This window comes from Lynx rufus, unplaced genomic scaffold, assembly GCF_022079265.1.
Source record: "Lynx rufus isolate CCGP_SWC_20201006 ecotype Redwood Valley unplaced genomic scaffold, mLynRuf1.p SCAF_6, whole genome shotgun sequence".
Lineage (NCBI taxonomy): Eukaryota > Metazoa > Chordata > Mammalia > Carnivora > Felidae > Lynx > Lynx rufus.
The window spans coordinates 109,857,348-109,877,513 of NW_025814878.1; the positions used below are offsets into that span (position 1 = coordinate 109,857,348).

General features: G+C 37.1%; 1 protein-coding gene across 1 annotated transcript in view; it reads right to left on the bottom strand.

Annotated features, from left to right (window-relative positions):
• Nucleotides 1-20,166, bottom strand: part of ZFAND3 (zinc finger AN1-type containing 3) — a 326,219-nt gene that overhangs the window by 216,791 nt on the left and 89,262 nt on the right. The window contains exon 2 of the mRNA XM_047103300.1: nt 1,370-1,410. Within this exon, the coding sequence (XP_046959256.1) occupies nt 1,370-1,410 (41 nt within the window). The remainder of the gene's footprint in view (nt 1-1,369; nt 1,411-20,166) is intronic.

The window sequence follows — 20,166 nt, forward strand, 5'->3', positions numbered from 1 at the left end:
CTCTAGCAGGCTCATCTGAGCCCTCTGCTCAACTAGAACTCAATCTCAGCTTATAAAAACTACAGACTCCACCCCCCGCCCCAAACATTAAAATATTTAAACAAACACTAACACAGTTTCTAATCAAGACCCCATCCCTAGGATGACCCCAGTCCCTCTTAAAGTGCCTGCCTAAGAAAGCTCAAGGCTGCCTAAAGAATTTAAGGTTTTATTAGCTGTAACACCTGACTACAGGCCTCTGAACATCCTATCTTAGACCATTTACTGAAAAGAGTTTTTTACAACTGTAAATTCTTCCTCTGTCCCTTTGAGATGCGTATGCGTCTCCTACATCTCAGGAATCCCTGTCAAGGACATGAAAAACATTTCTTTAAAATGTAAACATTAGAAAGGATAGGGCCTCAGTCTCTCAATCTCAGTAGGAGGGCAGGATCCTAACTTCCAGACAGTCTGCTAATAGATACAACCAACCTAGTCATCATTTACACCGACAAACCCTTTGTGATTTTTCACTTCCTGGACTACTAAGCCAAGTGAGCAACCCCTCCTTATTCCCTCATTCTCCATTTAAAATGCCAGTCACTTCTGCATGAATAAAAGTTGTGTTCAAACTGAACTCTTCCCTATTGCTATATATTACTGTTCAAAGTCTGTCCTTAGCACTTTAACTAGCGTCCAGCTTTATCTACGACAGAATGAGTAGAAAAGGAAAGTTAAACATCTTTCAGTTAGTAAAGACTCAGGTATTTTATTAAGATCATCAGATATGAAATTTTTTAAAAAAATGAAGGTTTAAGTTCATGAAGGAGTCATAATTTAAGGAGTCAACCAAATAGCATTTGGGGGCTGGAAAAGGACCTTGGCAAACATCAAGTCCCAAGCCCTTCATGTTAAAAATGACAACTCTAAGGTCTAAAGAGATTAAGTGATTTACCCAAAGTGATTTCAATAAGGGACGGGATTAGAAAGGGCTAATTCGGCATGATTTTCTTCCTGACTCCAACATGAAAATATCCTTTCTCTTATATGCTCACGGGCAAAAGCAGAATTTCAAGTCAAGATCAGAGATGAACGTGTATTACCCTACAACAACACAAAATTTTACAGTTCCACTATACATCAACAACTGTAAACTATGGAAAGCTTGGTGCAAGTACACAGATGATTTCATTTCACTCAGGGAAGGCTATTTTAATAATCCTAACAAATATATGAAGCATCTTGGTAAGCAGAATCTGCTTTCACACACCAGCAAAGAAAACAAAACCCCATGCATAAACACAAAAGGAGGCCAAATAATTTAGATCATCTTAAAAACAATCAAAAAAGAAAAATAAAAATAAATTAAAAACCTTTTTTCTGCACTTACCAGCAAAGCATTTGGAACAGAGGTTCATAGTCTTGCTGGACCTGGGGCAAAAAAAAAAGAAAGAAAAGAAAGAAGAGCTAAAAATTCAGTATTACTCTAATGAAAACATAAAGATGTTTGAAATGTAAGCAAGAATCCCCTGGCCAGGCAACTGAACTAATAAACTAATAAACTAATAAACTAACCAACCACCCTCTCCCACAAGGAGACAAAACAAACAAAAGAACAAAAACAAAATATGATACTTTATTATCAGTGAGTTAACCAATGCTTTGTTTTTTGTGATTAGCAAAACTCAGAAATTAAGTAGCAGCAAGTTCAGAATTACTCTAACATGCCCTGATGACGACACAGGAGTCAATTTGTCCCACAAGATTACCACTTTCCATCTGTTCACACTGGAACATATACCACAAAATTATCACTACAGACAACGAAACTTTTGTCTCTAAAGGAGTAAAACTTTCTCCCCAGATATATACTTATTTATCTCCATAACATTACTTAAATTTTTATGTCCTCTTCTTTCTTTGCATTCTAGTCCTATTTCAGATCCTGGTCACATTATGACCCTGTAGTTTAAAATTCTTTCTTCAGATGTTACCAAATTATTTTTCATGTCCTTTCATCTGTTAATAATGGCTACAACTCACTGAACACTAACTCTGATGGACACTAAACACATTATCTTATTAATAAACCCAATATCTGTGAGATAGGTATTACCATATTGCTTGCTTCTAAAAATGCACTTTAAAAAAATCACATTAAAATGTCTAGAATCAGGAAACATCATATGATTGGCTATAGATGATGACTAAATTAATGAAATATTCCTACCACCTCCTCCATGGTGTTATTAAATTGAGGGATCTTAGGAAATCAAGGACAGTCTCATCTCCGTTTGACCAGCTAGCATTTGCCCAAGGTCACAGAATTAGGAAACAGCAGAGAAAATAAATGACCTTGGGCCTGAGCCAATGCCAAAGGCCATCCTTTGTTCACAGCATAACACAGCACCTGGTACCACACAGCATCCCAGGCACAACAGGGTGGGCAATCAATAACTTGTCTATGAAGTTCTTCTCATCGCTGTTTCCCTTCCTGATTCTCTCCCAAGTGCACTCATTCCTACAGCCATCTTCCAAAAACCTCCTACAATACTCTCTGTTGGATATAAGCTGACCTATTTACAGCCTCATTCCCCAGCAACACCCCTCCCAAAATCTTAGTCTTTGCCCAGAGCTGCTCCTACACAGAATAAGCCAACTTTCTTCTGCCCTTCCTAGTAAAGTTTATAATTAATGAAAGCCTCCCTCAGGAAGTATTCCCTGATGGCTATGAAGGTTTCCCTCTATACTGGAACCCAAGACCTAAGGGTAAGCAACTGTCACAGGGTGACAAAATTGGGGTGGGGGTGGGGGAGTCATTGCTTCTATTTCCCAAAAGAGATGCTACGTCAACTGGAGGATCTTTCTTTAGAATTCTGCTTAATATAAAGACATCAAAGGCAGTAAGGAAATCTTAACTATCACTAAATGAATAAAAATGAACAAAGAGATGAAAAGATGTTATTAAGAGTGGAATCTAACATTTATTATGTTACCTACATGTGGTAAGCATACCAGATGCCTTCAACCCACTTTACCAAACGAGGAAAGGGAGCCTTCCAGAGGGTATATAACTTGCCAAAGGTTACAGAACAAGTGGATGACCCTGGTCTGCCTAACTCCAAAGCCTGTGTTCTTTTCACCCAAATTAAGGCCTCTGCCCCCAATACAGAAGCAGAAGAGTACAAATAATTCCCAAGTCAGCATTCTGGTCGTTTGGGAAAATGGTCCCATGAGTAAAGACTGAATGTATGGTAATCGAGTCAGCTCCCTGAGAAAGCAGAACCTTCCAACAGGATAAAGCCCAATCCCTGACTTCCCCTCCAAATGTACATACACATGTATGTGCAGGGAAGCAACCTTGACTGACAGTTATTTCAGTTCCAACTGAAAGAGAACTGAGGATGAAAGAATATCTTTGTTACCAGAAATTCCCCCCAGGAAAGCAGGGCTCTTCCAGATATGGTCACTATCTTTGTCCATGCAGCAGCACTGAAAGCAAGAGGTAATTTGTTTATCACTTCTGCTGCCCCCCACATCCAGCAGGTATCATGGAACGCCTGCAAAGAACCACTGAGGGCAGCTCGGCACCAAGTGTGCAATGTTACCATTTGTGTTTCACAAAACTGGTTAAGGAAAAAAACGGCAAAATAGCATTTTTCTCTGCATCCCCTATTCTTTTCAGAGAATTTATTTAAAATACCCACCATACCTAAATTTTACTTAAATGACATTCATCCCACTTTCTGAATAGGAATTTTCCAGCAACATGCTTATCAATGAGGTTGTGAAAGACATAATACAGCCACTGATATTATTAATCAAAACGGAGATGCCTGAAATCTAAAATAAGCCAACCTTTGGCTATAGAAATAATGGCCACTGGTAATGCCAACTTGGATCACACAGGTCAGCAAAACAGAACTTGAAAGAACTGGCAGAGGCTTCTGAGAACTTTTCTCCTTTCTCATGTTCGACATGTGAAACTTGAAGCTAACCATAGGCATACGACTACCGACTGCCCATGGAAAAGCAGTGTGATCAACTTGCAGTCTTGGGACAGACAACAGAGTTCTCTATGTGATAGCAAACATGAAAGGTAAACAGGATTCTCTTATGTCCCACTGCTCCAAAGAAACAGCTCTTATTGAGATCTCCAAAGGCTACCATGTTTCTAAAACCAAGGATTAGTGGCTTGAATAATGGCCATCCAAAGATAACAAATCCTAATCCCTAGAATTTATTTTATCTGGAAAAAAGGTCTTTGCAGACAACTTAAAGATTTTGAGTTTACCCTGTATTATTCAGGTGGGCCCTAAATGATATAACAAGCATTTCTGAGAAAGGGTAAAGGAGTCTGGAGAGACACACAGAGGAGAAAATGATATAAAGATGAGGTAGAGCTGTAGGAACGTGGCCACAAACCCAGGAATACTGGGACAGCTAACAGAAGCTGGAAAAGGGAAGGAATGGATTCTTCCCTAGGGCCCCACAGAGAGAAGGCAGCTCTGCCAGATTTTGGACTTCCAGCTTCCAGAACTTTAAGAGAATAAATCTCTATTGTTGTTTTTTAAGTTTATTTATTGTTTGACAGATAGAGTGGGGGAAGAGCAAAGAGAGAGGAGAGAGAGAATCTCAAGCAGGCTCAGTGCCGTCAGTAGCAAGAAGCCCAACACCAGGCTCAAACTCACAACCTCAAGATCATGACCTGAGCCAAAATCGAGTCTCAGATGCTTAACCGAGAGAGCCACCCAGGTTCCCCTAAGTCTCTGTTGTTTTAAGTCATCCAATTTGTGTTAATTTGTTATAGCAGTCTCACAAAACAAATACACAGTTAGGTCTCTGATCATCTCAATGCCTCCCACTCAACAGCATTCATCCAGATCCATCCCTCTTGAAACTCTCTTTACTTTTGCCTTCTTGTTGCTTGGATCCTAGATCAAATTTACCCACCCCCCCAAACCTAGTTTTCCTCACCTAACTGCTCTCTTTTAGCCACCTTTGCTGGCTCCTCCTCCAATGTCAAGACCTTTACCTGGAGGTCCCAGGACTCAGTCCCTGTTACCTCCACTTCTCCCATGGCTTTAAATATTGTATCTAAACAATAGACTCACAAATAAATGTTCGCACTCATCCCAAACCTCTTCACCTTGCTCCAAACTCATGTATTAAAATGCCTATTTGATATCTCAAAATGCAGCTCAGAGTCAACATTTCAAACTAGAACTTTCAATACTCCCAAACTTGCCTGATGCATTTTATCCACTTTTATGAATAACAACACCTTCTTTCCAGTTGCTCAAGTCAAAATTCTAGAAACCAACTTTGATTTCCGTCTTTCCTGTAGTCTCTCATACACAGTACTCAGCAAGATCCACTGGGTCTATTTCCAAACAGACCTCAAATTTATCTACCCTCTCCTTTGTCAATGCTTCCACTCTGGCAACCATTACCTCATACCTGGGTCATTGTAAATGACTTTTTAGTGGTCTCTCCATTCCCACTCTTGATTTCTTAAAATGATTTTGCAATGAGTAATCTTTTAAAAGCAAATTAAATCATGCTATTTCTTGCTTAATGACATCCAACAATTTCCTACTGCATTTAATACAAAATTCAAACATCTTACCAAAACCATTTAGTTCCCTCATGGTCTTGCTCTGCCTACCTCCCCTCTTTATTTCTCACCATTTTGCAACCCTCACTTACCACATTCCAACCACACTGGCCTTTTTTCCTGTTCCTAGAATGTGTTGTAGAGCTCTTGCCCATGCTGTTTCTTCTACCCTCAAATCACAGTAAGACTAGCTCTTTCTTGTCACTCAGGTCCTGGTTCAAACCTCCTCAGGCTTCACCTGACCACCAATTTAAATCAGTCCCTCTTCCTGTTTTCTTTTAACAAATGACACTCTTGGTCACTCCTGCCTAGTACTTAATAGGTACCCAATATTTGTTAAATGAAGAAATGAATCCCCCTTCCTGAAGGCATGACACATGAAACCCTAAGTAGATTTAAAAAATGTATTTTGTAAAGGTCATTCAACACTATCTAGAAGAAAGGGCACCCACAATTCCTGTAGCTGTCTGCCTGTCATTTCTCAGGAGCTCTGTCATACTGTATTACCTACAACTGGGAGATAATGCCACCCTATGTACCTGGCCATGATTTGTCACTCAGGAGATAACAGGTGGCAGACACTTTCAGAAGTTTCTTTCCAATGAAATGGAGTTGGAAAGAAACCAGCTTAAATTTTTCTCTCCTTTCAATAAATGTTTAATATTTTCTAGCTTTGAAAATACATGACCCTTGTACAGAGTTTAGAAAAAGAACATAAAGATTTAAGTGAAAATTAAAGATCAATGATAATCCAATCCCCCAAAATGAGAATTGTTAACATTATGAAATAACTCCTTCTTATCCTATGGATATACATAATTAAGAACAGTGTTGGTAAAATTGTATGGTACGTTCATAGGCGTGCATTTTATTAGGTGTTATAACACATACACGTTACATATTCTCTTTTGCATAGATCACATATTTCACTTTTAAAAGTGTTATAAAAATATGTAAATTTCATTTACATTTTGTATTTACGTTTACTATTTCCCTGTCATTACGTATTCTTGAAAAACATGCTTGTTGGGGGTGCCTGGAGGAGTGGCTCAGTTAGCTGGGCATCCAACTTCAGCTCTGGTCATGATCTCCCAGTTCGTGGGTTCCAGCCCCATGTCGGGCTCTGTGCTGACAGCTCAAAGCCTAGAGCCTGCTTCAGATTCTGTCTCTCCCTCTCTCTCTCTAACCCTCTCCCACTCACGCTCTCTCACTCACTCTCAAAAATAAATATTAAATATTAAAAAAAAAAACAAACACCATGTTTGTTGCTCTGTAATAGTCCAGTACATACTAATCCTATAATTTATTTAGTCATTCACTTAGTTTTTGGATGTTCAGTCTTTGCCCAGGTTTTTTGTTATAAATATTCCTATAATGAGCATTTGGGGATATAAATCTTTGGTCATAAATCTTTCATTAAAATTGATTCTGAAGAGAATTTCTAGATGAAAAAGTATGGTTTTAGTAAGTATTGCCAAATTCCTTACCACGTAAGTTCTACCAATTTACACTGTCCTCAAAAGGATCTGAAAGTACTTTTTTCAATACAGTTTCACCAGCATTAAGTATTATTACTTTAAAATCTTTGCTTGATGGGAGAAATGGTTATCTTAATCTGTTTTCTCCCAAAATAAAAAATTTTCCAATTTTGAAGGGTATCAATTTCTTAATGAAGAATCAATTAACTTCTAATTAATTCATCATGGGGAATTAAAACAACACTACTAATTTTTGAAAATCCTAGAAACATTTTGTATTTTCTTGATCTCCATATAACACTATTGTATATCCCTACCCAGGAAACATATACATGCCAGGTCCTCCCCCACTAAATATTTTAATATAAATGCGGAGGGGTGCCTGGGTGGCTCAGTCGGTTAAGCAGCCAACTCTTGGTTTTGGTTCAGGTCATGATCTCACAGTTTTGTGAGTTCAAGCCCCGAGTCGGGGTCTGCACTGACAGCATGGAGCCTGGTTGGGACTCTCTCCCTCTCCCTCCCTTTCTGCCCCTCCCACCTGCACAGTCTCTCCCTCCCTCCCTCCCTCTCTCTCTCTCTGTCTCCCTCTCCTTCTCCCTCTCTCTCAAAATAAATAAACTTTAAAAAATTTGTTTTAATGTGGAAATAAAAAACACTGTAACCATATCAATGTTCCTTCAACAATAATACTATTTTTGGTCCAACAATGAGGAAGAAACTGAGGCACAAAAAAAATAAATAAATAAAAAGAGTCAAAAAGAAAACAACAGTACCAGCATGGAAACATACCAAAGCCCTTCCTTCCAATCTTAAGGTCCCTAAATTTCTCTAGGTTAGACATGGATCAATAAAACTACAAAAATTTAGACTACAAAGTGATTTCCTTTTTTTTTTTTTTTTTAAAGTAATCTCTACACTGAACCTGGGGCTAAAACTCACCACCCTGAGATCAAGAGTCAAACACTCTTCTGACTGACTGAGCCAGCTGGGCACCCCAATGCGGTTTCCTTCTTAAAGAAGAGAACTGATCTGTAAAAACCAATTAGTCACATTTCCTAGTTTAATCTTCTTTAATAATCTATAAGAAAGAGAGGAGGGAGGAGAGGTTGGGGAACAAGGAAGGGAGAGGGAGGTGAAAGAAGAGAAGGAAAAATCAAATCACAAAGCCTTCTCCACTCTAAAAATCTTTCCAGTTGCCTAGAAGTAAGATTAGATGATTAAAGGCCAGTAACAATATGTGTGCCAACTCGTACACTTACAGCCAGAAAGTCTAACTTCCTACAACAGCTAGGAAGCAAGAAACAGCTCTACTAAATCATCACTCTTTGCTCATCCCCGGCAAACAAGAAAAAGGACAGTTCAAACAGATGACATTCTAGCTGGCAATGACAAAGGAGGCTTTCAACAGTGCATCCAGCCTGTCTCAACTGTTACACATCACTCTAAATCATTCAGACAATGTCTGCAAAGTTTTCTTTTTAAGGGAATATTACAAAGAAAAAGATGGGGTGGTTAATAAGGAGGATCATTTCTAGAATGTAGCAATATGGGTCATACTACTTTAAAAGATAATTTCAATTTAACAACTTAGATTCCAGTTGGGGTACTGTAATGAACAGTATCTTAACATTTTATACCCAAATTCAAGGAAAGCAAGGACACAGCATACACCTCTGGTTTTATGTGTTTTAAGTCCCTACACTAAAAAGACATATAAATGTAAAACAAGTCACCTGATCATCTGTGACCCTGTATACATTACTGAGAGCTTAGTCCAGCACTAGCTAACAAAACAAGATGAGCCACGTCCATCAATAAACTAGTAAAAAGAAAGACAAAAATTAAAACGTAACAGCTCTCACGGGAAAGGAGGAAAAACAATGAACTAAATAAAAATGCCAAATAATTTTTCCACATAAGAGAAACTAATGACATTATCAACTCTAACACAAAATGGTATACAGTGGCTGCAGCTGTCTTACCATATATGCCCAAATATAAGGAAAGGATTTCTTCCCCTAAAATTATCCATAAACACACACACACACACACACACACCTGTTTTACAATTAAGTCTTTACTTCTGAGGCTGGTACCAGTAATCTTATACTAAATGCCAACGGGGGAGAAAGAAGAGCTTCCAAAAAACCTAAAAGTGAAAAACCCAGGGAAAGGGCATGGGGAGGTTTCAAAAGAGGAAGACCATATCAATAGAATTAAATGCCCAGGGGCATTTATCCAGTCAGAGTCTGTGAAAAGGGTGAGGCAGTAAAGTTCTCAAGTTTTAAGGGGAGTAAAATGCATGCGTGTTTTAAATACAGACTTCATACTATTTTCTGGAGTATGATCTCATAATTACAAGTAGTCGGTCCCACTGAAAAAGGTTTTTGAAGATGACTTAAAAAGCAACACAATAAAAGCCTTGGAATGTTAGGAAGATTACAAATAACATTAAAATGATGGCAATTCTCCTAGTGTTATATGAATGGATTCTTGTGGCTTCAGATAAAATTTCCAGTAAGAGCAACATTTACAAATTTTTACAGTGTTCTACCTCAAATAACTTGTAAGGAAGTGAATAACTGAAAAACTGTGCTCAATAACTTTAAATGTGGTTTTAGTAAACATTGAAGACACTGATGTCTGTGAAGATGCAGAAAGTTCAAATAGATTGGTTTCATAAAGAGAGTGTGGAAAACCTAGTTGTTTTTTTTTTTAATGTTCGTTTATTTTGAGAAAAAGCAAGCAAGCAGAGGAGGTGCCGAGAGAGTGGGAGTGAGTGAGAAAGAGAGAGGGGGTCCCAAGCAGGCTCTGTACTGTCAGCACAGAGCCCACTTCAAGTCCTCTGTTCAGCTCTCTCCCCCTCCCCTACTTGCTCTCTCTCAAAAACAAAATTTAAATAAGTAAAACATTTAAAATTTACATTGGGAACATACACAAATGCATACAATTTTATATAACCTGTGATCTTAAATAAGCATGTGAAGTCATCATAGTGATAAAATAGAGAATATAAATCTCTTTGTTATTTTCTTTACAACTGCATATAAATCTACAATTATCTCAAAATAAAAAGTTAGAGTCTTAATACATATATGTGCAATTAGCACTTTAACTAGACATTTAATTACTTCACCTATACCCTTAAAGGTTTCTATATTCAAGTTGACCAAAACACTTCTTTCTCTTATTGAGAAAATGTAAGACTGCCTTATATCTGGGTCTCTTCATCTGCAAATATATGGTATTTCAGGAAATTCAAACTCTATGTTAGAATAAAACTAACGTCCAGCAGAATTCATTTTTGTAAAGGTAGAGAAAAAAAGATTAAGTTAACTGCTGTCCAGCTACCTAAAAAAATTTTATACACAACTTTTTTTTTAATGAAGTATTTTTTATTTTTGAGAGAGCACAAGCAGGAGAGGGGCAGAGAGAGAAGGGAAGAGAGGATCTAAAGCAGGTCTGCACTAACAGCAGAGAGCCCAGTGCAGGGCTCAAAGTCACAAACCGCAAGATTATGACCTGAGCCAAAGCCAAACACTAAACCGACTGAGCCAACCAGGTGCCCCAATATACACATTGATTATTAAATTTCTCAAACTATTCCCATCCAGTTTGCAAAAAAGTTTCTTAGAATTCTATAGTAATGAAAGGTACTTTCTGGAGTGATAAAAATATTCTTTACCTGGGTGACGATTACACATATACATAGTACACACTGATCAAAATTCATTACATCATACATTTAAGATTTTGTATTTTACTACATATAAATTATATAGCTCAATAAAATATTATAGCTATAAAAAAATTTTTTTAACTCAACACCTCATTAGGCACTACTACTGTTACATTACAAAAGACGTTCTTCATGTTGCCATGAAAACAGTGAGGTTTTTTTCCCCCAACCATTTGGTATAGGAGCAAAAATCTGAGAAACTGAGAAAAAAAAAAAAACAGAGAGACACGCTGAGGTATTCCCTGCCTTATTTTTCTCCTGGCTAGCCATGCTGCTGCTCCCAACAGGTAGGGGAAAGGGACACTACATTTATGGAGGTCAGAGTGTTTTGCCCTGAACAGTGAGCAACATAATTAAATGGCAATGAAACTTCTGCAATGGGTTAATAATTAAACTAAAGAACCACTTCTTCCAAGGCAAAATAAGGGCTTTGCATTTTCCTTCATCTTTGCAACTATCATTACATAAAAACTACTGAAGAATTATATATGTACAGATCTTATTCAAGTGGTAAATCTTTGTTTCATCCTGGTGACGCATACATTTATCTACTCTTTTTACTAAGGTAATTTAGACTTGCAAGAAAAGGCATTCACTTATCCATTTATTTATTTATGGAAAATCAGATCAAATGAAGGATAATTTTCATGACAGATGAAAAGTAAACCTAAAACATTAGATCTTTCTTTATCAGAAAACGAGACGTAAACCTGGGAGATGACAGAGTTACAAGGGTTCAACTATAAGGTTAACCAAGCTTAGCAAGGGTAGATGTAGGGCTAAGGAAGAAAAGCACAGGTATTTCCAGCAGCTGGAAAACACCCAAGTAAAAAGACATCTACAAGATGCAACATTTCAGTGCACATCACTTAGGTGAGGTGCAAGCACCAACATGACATCTCCTAGATATGGAGGAGGAGAAAGCAGTATCTAGCAATATAGAAACACAAGAAAAACTTAAATGTGTAGGTAATGTTATCAACATTAAAAAACAAACATCTTTTATACTTCAATACCATCTTCCATTTGTTTAAATTCTAAATGCTTTATGTGCTGTGTCAATCTAAGATCTATTTAAGGGGTAGGTGAAAAGGTCAGGATCACACCTACCTTGTGTGATGAGATATGGTTGAAAGGTGATAGAAGAGAAACTGCTCTCCTTATTCCCAGTCCCAAGCTAATTCAAAGAGAAAAAAGTTCACAATTTCCATTTCCTGACTATTTTAGTCATTCACTGTAATATACAAAATTGAGTGAAGACTGCAAAAGAAAATTCTCCATGTAATCAACCGCAGCAGAAAAACAGAGGCAGAAGGAAACTCAACAGTACTTCTTTTATGTTTCTGTCTCAAGACTTAGAGTATCCCTGTTCTATAATCACCAGAGATTCCATTTCTTCTTTCTGTGTACTTCACTATTGCCTTAAAATCATGAATTTCTAATGTCTTACTATAACCTTCCTACTGTTGTAAACGCCTTTATAATCTTGTCGTCAGTGTAAAAACACAGGCTGCTACATGGATATTAGTAAAAGCAGCAGCCTGGGAAGAAAGGGCCTGGCTTGGTGTAACCTCAGTTTTGGGTTTTCTTACCCATTAAAATAAAGTGGGTTACTTAGACCGGTGACTATGACGTTCTAGGAGTCAATGGTCAAACAATAACATAATCATAATATAATCTAACAAGAGAACTACTGAACTCTCCATTATTTCTAGGCTAACTACCTACTAAAACCTTCTGATGGGGACTATTTCCTAACTATTTAGTTTTCTCACTCTGGAACATTTTTCCAAGTGCACTGAATGCATACACTGTAATGGTCTAATACAGAATATGGTAAAGGAATGGCCCTGTGATTTCTTTAAGCACCATTCCAATTATATGACTTGTTATCAATGGTTTTAAATTTTTTTAATGTTTGTTTATTTTTGAGAGAGAAAGAAACAGAGTACAAGCAGGGGATGGCAGAGAGAAAGAGAGAGACACAGAATCTGAAGCAGGCTCCAGGCTCTGAGCTGTCAGCACAGAGCCCAACACGGGGCTGAAACTCACAAACCACAAGATCACGACCTGAGCCGAAGTTGGGACGCTTAACCAACTGAGCCACCCAGGCACCTGTTATCAATGGTTTTAAATGCAAAGACATCACTGACTCTTATTTAACTGGTTTACTTATCACCTTAGAATTCTTCATACTATCATTGGTACCAACCCAATCCTACTCCTATATGGAATTTCCACAGCTGTTTACTTTCCTTAAGGAAATTATCTTGCTGTGATCCTGAATAGCATACTATTTTTATTTGCCAACTTTTCTAAATCTCAGATATTTAGAACTTTAACCCAGTTGCCTATCGAACCATCGATCCCACTCAAACTTGAAGTCATTCACAAACTTAATAAGCATAACCTGTGTGCCACAATCTAAGACTCTGGTGGAAATATTAAAAAGCTCAGGACTCATGTGACAGAATTCATCTTGGAGTATACAGCCCCCCTCCCCAATGCTGAGGACTGGTGCTAAGCTGTGGCTAACTGTTTGAAGAAGAGCTTAATAATCATGGATCTACCTTCCAGGCCACAGAGCTTGCCACTCACTCTTCACAAACATAAGCTACCTTAACCATCACAAAAAATAAGATGAAAGGCTATAATCTGGCAGAAAACGGGACTCATAACAAATAACCTGCTCTAGGCACCTTAAGATGGTGAGTCTGCAGCAGCAGCATCTTCTACAAAGAAGATAGCAGTAGTTTCCTTTGCAAGATTTCCCTCAACTGGCTATATTAACTGACACTTGAGACCCTCCATAAAACGGACATGCCCACAGCTTGGCAAATGCTCTCCCAGCCAGCAAAGCTTTTTTCCAATACAGAGGCTTATTTCCACTCGTATTAGTTAGCTGAAGGTTTATGAAGAACTAGTTGTCTTTTGTTGCCAAGTCTGTCTATATCTTACAATTACACCTATTTTACTTGCTGCTGTGATCACACAACTACCTAACCCAGTAAGTACAAAAAGAAAACATTATTTCTATAAAATCTATGTTGAATACTTTGAATAGATAAAAGTCATGTTGCTATTTTAAAAAGAGAATGCTGTCACATTAGGCATGGGCATCTTAGACAACTTTAACGATGAGAAACAAATATAAAAACCTAGAGTGCTCTCAGTTGCTTCACAGATATCTTTATAGAGTTTCACTAAATGAGACCAAATCTGGACTTTAATTAACAAGCCCTTAAGCACTTATCTGCCAGCTACCAGCAAAATTAAAGGAGTTAACCTTTTAAGCTAGCATGTAGTTTACAATTACTAACTTTGCTATAATCAGCATTTTGCACATGGGAAAACTGAGATGTTGTAAGTAACTTGCCTAAGTTCATGTTTTAGTAAGAGGCAGTTGAGGGTTCCAGCTCAGAAAGCCCAGTTCCCAGAGGCCATATTCCTAACATGTTAAACTATCACAAATGACGTATTATTTGTGTGACTTAAATAGCCCATATGGATGGCTCTTGAATCATTATTGACTCATATGCAAAGAAAAGGTCTTAAGCCTACTGCAAAAAATATAAATTATATACATTTGTTTTTTAAATTAACCTAAAGCATCAAGTTATTTTTTAGCATTCGATACTTTAACACATTTTTTTCACTTACTGATCAGTCTTGTTAGAATAAAAGACTTCTGGTATACAATCCCAAATTGTGGAGCAAGTCAGTCACAAACCACAATGACAGAGTAAATGGTTTCACATTAATGACAGGTATTATTGAAATATCATATTCTCTTTTCCAGTGAAAAGAAAGAAAAGTATTACTGGTTTAAATGTAACATTCTGAGATTCTACCCATGATGAATCAGCATCATAATACAAGCAATTTCAGAATGTACAGAGGACAAAACTACCAACTCTACCAAAATCATAAAAAAAAAGGGAAAAAAATGCAGAGAAAAAGTAAGCTATATACAAAATATTTAACATTCAGAAACAAATCTGGGAGTGGGGGTTGGTGAATTAGTTGATATATGTTTACTTACTATACAGAAAGTGTTCCTTCTTACTAGATTCCACTAATTTCTCTACGGTCTTATTCAGGTGAATGCTAAACTGCAATCAAATACCAAAATCAACTTCTGAAACATAAAATCCATCTCCACACCTTACATGCTACTATAATAAATTTCTCTCTGAAACTGTGAGTACAATATAACAAGTCAAGGAGACATCTGGAATATATTCATCCAAGCACAGAAACCAAAGGAAGATAATGCAAAATGCCTTTTCAACTACACAACTAATGAAGTTATTTTTCAAAAGCATTCTATGCACCCCCCTCAGTGTGGTAATTACTTCAAGCAATGTTACTAAAACCATTAGGTGAAAGGTTATTGAAAAACAAGACAGCATATGGTCTGGAAGTTTCATCCTACAAATTACCTGCTAAATACAAAAAAAAAAAAAAAAATCATACCTTTGCAATCTGGCAGTCAATACCTTAACCAAGTGATCCCATTTAGCTACACAAGCAGAGACATTACATTCATCCTGATTCAATATACATTTATGTTTTAAATTATTTAAGCTATTTTTATGATTCCACACATTACTTATTTTCATTTAATCATTGGTGTATAAAAAAGTACACAACTTCACCTATTAGGTACGCTTGCCAAATATGTTTAAATTAAATCACAAGAAAGCAATGAGACAAATCTAAAATTTGGGATAACTGGCCTGTATTTTTCTAAACCTCAGCGACATGAAAAATAAAAGAGGCAGAGGAACTATTCCAGATCAAAAGAGATTAAGAGAAATAACAACCAAATGCAAACCAGAAGTGTCTTATTTTTGGATCCTGGATTAGAAGAAAGGGGGGGGGGTGTCAAAAAAAACCCTCTAGAAGACACATTTGGGACAACTGGAGAAATTTTAAATATGTATATAAAATAGTTGATATTATGAAATTATTGCTATTTTTTTTAATGTTTGTTTATTTTTGAGAGACAGAGCACAAGCAGGGGAGGGGCAGAGAGAGAGAGAGAGAGAGAGAGAGAAAGAGAAAGAGAAAGAGAAAGAGAAAGAAAAGAGAAAGAGAAAGAGAAAGAGAAAGAAAAGAGAAAGAGAAAGAGAAAGAGAAAGAGAAAGAGAAAGAGAAAGAGAAAGAGAAAGAGAAAGAGAAAGAGAAAGAGAAAGAGAAAGAGAAAGAGAAAGAGAGAAAGCACAGAATCTGAAGCAGGCTCCAGGCTCTGAGCTGTCAGCCCAGAGCCCGACGCAGGGCTTGAACCCACCAACTGTGAGATCATGACCTGAGCCGAAGTTGGATGCTCAACCAACTGAGCCACCCAGACACCCCTATTGCTAATTTTTTAAGTCTGATTATGATTTTGTGATTATGTATGAGAATGTGTGTCTTTGTTCTTAAGAGATTCGTGCTGAAATACTTAATAGGTAAACTGTCGTTATAATCAGCAAACAATTCTGCAAAAGGTGTATTCATAAAAAGAGGTAAAGAGGCATGGGTAGCAAATGTTAACAATCAGTAAACCTAGGTGACGCATGTATAGGCGTTCATTATATACAGACATTTATTACACACACACACACACACACACACACACACACACACTATTTTTGTTATTTCTACTTTCTGCAGAGTTGAAATTTTACAGAGTAAAAAAGCTGAGGGAGGATGTCCACACACAGACTTGAACATTCATTATTCGTAACAGCCAAAAACTAGAAACAATTCAAATGCCCATCAACTGATGAATGTATAAATAAAATGTAACATAACCCACAGATTTAGCAATAAAAGGAACACTATGTATACATACTACAACAATAAACCTTGAAAACATTAACTGAAAGAAGGCAGTCTTCTTTCTACATACTATGATTACATTTATGTGAAAAATATCAAGACATAACTTTAGAAACAGAATGCAGATCAGTGGTTGCCTGAGGTGGGCACAGAAATTTACCACCAACAGTGCTGAGGAAACTTCTCAAGCTGCTATAAATGTTCTAAAACTGCATTTGGTAATGGTGGTACAACACTACAAATTTACTAAAAATCATCGAACTGTACAGTTACAATGAGTTGATTTTATGGTATGTAAATTACATCTCAATAAAATTGTTAACAAAAAAGTTGAGAAAGGAACATTCTCTAAACTGAAAAAAATCAACATAAAACAATAATTTGGAAAGGAATAAATTTGGTTATTAGCTAGTATAGACTAGAGGCAGGGAGTTAAGACATCAGGCTAAACTATATAATTAAAGGGTGTTATATGTCTACAAAAAACAGATGGAAGTATTCAATCAAATGTTACTTCAAAAGTAAAGAACTCAATGGGGCACCTGGGTCGCTCAGCCAGTTAAGCATCCAACTCTTGACTGGGCTCAGTTAGGATTTCACAGTTGTGAGACAGAGCCCCGCACTGGGCTCTATGCTGGGCAAGGAGCCTGCTTAAGATTCTCCCTCTCCCTCTGCCCTTCCCCTACTCACAAACCCACACGTACTCTCTCTCGAAAATAAAAAAAAAAGAAAAAATCCAATCCTTTACTGTTATATTCCCAGATAGATTTTATATTCCCAAATAAGCCCCCCGAAAAATGACACATAATTTTATAACCAAAAGATTCTTCAACAACAAAAAGACAAAATCCAACTTAAAAATGCGCAAAGGACTTGAAAAGACATAATAAGATCTACTTCACACCTAATAGGATGGCTATAATAAAAAAATATTGGCCAGGATGTGGAGAAATTAGAACCCTTATATACTGCTGGTGGGATGTAAGACGATGCAGCCACCATGGAGACAGTTTGGCAGTTCCCTCAGTAAGTTAAATATAGAATTATGGTATGAATCAAAAAGAATTGAAAACAAGTGTTCAAACAAAAACTTGTTACATGCATGTTTGCCGCAGCACTATTCACAATTGCCAAAGGGTGGAAAGGGCTCAAATGTTCATCAACTAATGAATGAACAAACAAATCATGGTATATATCCATACAGTGGGTTATGGCAACCACTAATCTTCAGGCTTGGTGGATTTACCTATTTTGTATGCTTCGTGTGAGTGGAATCATACAACTTGTGACCCTTTGTTATCTGGTTTCTTTCACTTTGTATGTTTTAAGGTTCCTCTGTGGTCCAGCATGTATCAGTTCTTCATTCCTTTTTATGGCTAATTAATGGATACAGGTTTCCTTTTGGGGTGATGACCACGTTCTGAAACTAGATAGTGGTGATGACTGCACAAAATGTGAATGTACTAAATGCATTCAATTGTACACTTCAAAAGGGCTAAAATGGTGGATTTTATGTTCTATGTATTTTACTATATTTTATTATAATTTAAAAAAACTGCCTGTGGGTATACATACAGGATATTTAACTTGAATGTATTATAACTTTTCTACTTCTTTTGGCTTTTACATATACCATAGATCATATAATAGGTATGCCTTAAAATCTAACATTTATTGAGCACTTATTATATGTAAGACACATGGTAGGCATTTTTTTTATGCATTTTAATCCTTAAAAACCTGTAAGGTAGGTAGGTATTGTTATCTCCATTTTATGTATAAAAAACCAAGGCTCAGAGAATGAGGCAACAACTATTAAGAGAGCTAGGATTCAAACCTAACCATTTTTAAGATTGTGATATGCCACAGGAAAAAAAAAATCATCTTTCTTCAGACTTTTCTGACAGATTTCTGGTGAAATATATGGACAGAAAGTCAAAACCAGTTCTAAAAGACCTTCAGTATGATATATGCTAGCATTTCTTTCCTGCCAAGACATAATTACTGTGCTGGTTATCATTTCCAGAGAAAGCAAAAGGTCCAAGATAATTGTCACCACTCATTTCAGTGTAAGCACGAAGTGGGGCAGGGGAGTGGCTGTACATATGCACCCAAGGAAAGGAAATTTTTTCTAAAATATAGATTCCCTGGGGCTCCTGGATGGTTCAGTCGACTAAGCATCCAACTTCAGCTAGGTCATGATCTCACAGTTCATGAGTTCAAGCCTCGCATCGGGCTCTGTGCTGACAGCTCAGAGCCTGGACCTGCTTCGGATTCTGTGTCTCCCTCTCTCTCGGCCCCTTCTCCACTCGCACTCTCTCTCGCTCTCTCTCAAAAATAAATAAACACTAAAAAAATTTTTTTTAAATACATTCCCAGTCTCCACCCTAGACTCAGTGAATTAAAACTTTGGCTAATGCCCAAGAATTCTTATGTTTTCTTGAACGTTCAGGTGAACTGACAAGTGTAGGAAATGCAATAGTCAAAGTGGGGAAAAAAATATTTTTTAGTCAAACAGAACAGATAAGCCTGCTCCAATTAGCACTGATTTTAGAATACAGGATTATCAGATTTATAATAATCTAGAAATGATATCAGATCTTTTTACTATACACTTACATTTCAGAGGACATGATTCTACTCAAAATACATTTGAATCTTTGCATTATAATTCATGAAATTCAACATATCAAATTGTACCAATGCCTTTAGAAATCTTTTATAAATTCTAGTTGTGTATGTGTGTGTATGTGTGTGTATATATATATACATGTATTACTACCATGTACACGTATGTGTATGTGTACACACACACATTTTATTAGTTAACCCTATGCAACATTTAGCATGGTGCCTGACAATCCAGCCTCAAAACGTTTTCCAATGGACAAGCACAAATACATTCAATTAATACTGATACCCACTTCATGTGCCAGGCACTGTGCTAGATGCTGTGAATATAGGCAGGAACAAGACATATTCTCACAACACTTATTATTAGCAGGGATATCAGTCATTAAGCAGGCTGCTGTGGAAGTACCCACCCTTTTTCATCATTTTCCTTATTTTACTTTTAGATGTGAATTCTGCTTCAGCCTTCCCTAGGGCATTATAGGATTCTCACTTTGTCACATCAATCCCTTTAAGTTCCAATTTTCATTTTACATGGGAAAAATGTACATCCAAGCAGCCTCCGTTACTATTTCAGAGCAATTGGAAAAATCCCAGAATCCCCATTTCCAATGGGCTGAGACTTTCCAATATGCCTAATAATGATACTTTATGACCTAGAAGTTCCAATGAATTGGTAGTAAGAAAACATTGATCTGCTTCAGTGGCACTGTAATTGGAATGGTGATTAAATGCATCATGTTAAATTTACCCTGGGCCTTTTCCAGTGTGGCAAACATAAAATGAGCTATCAGCATCAGCAGAGCCTAAACCACTCTTTCCTTCTAAAATGATAGTTTTCCTGCATGTCAAAGGCGCTATGTTTGAGCTTCTCCATTAATAATTGGGTGGCATAA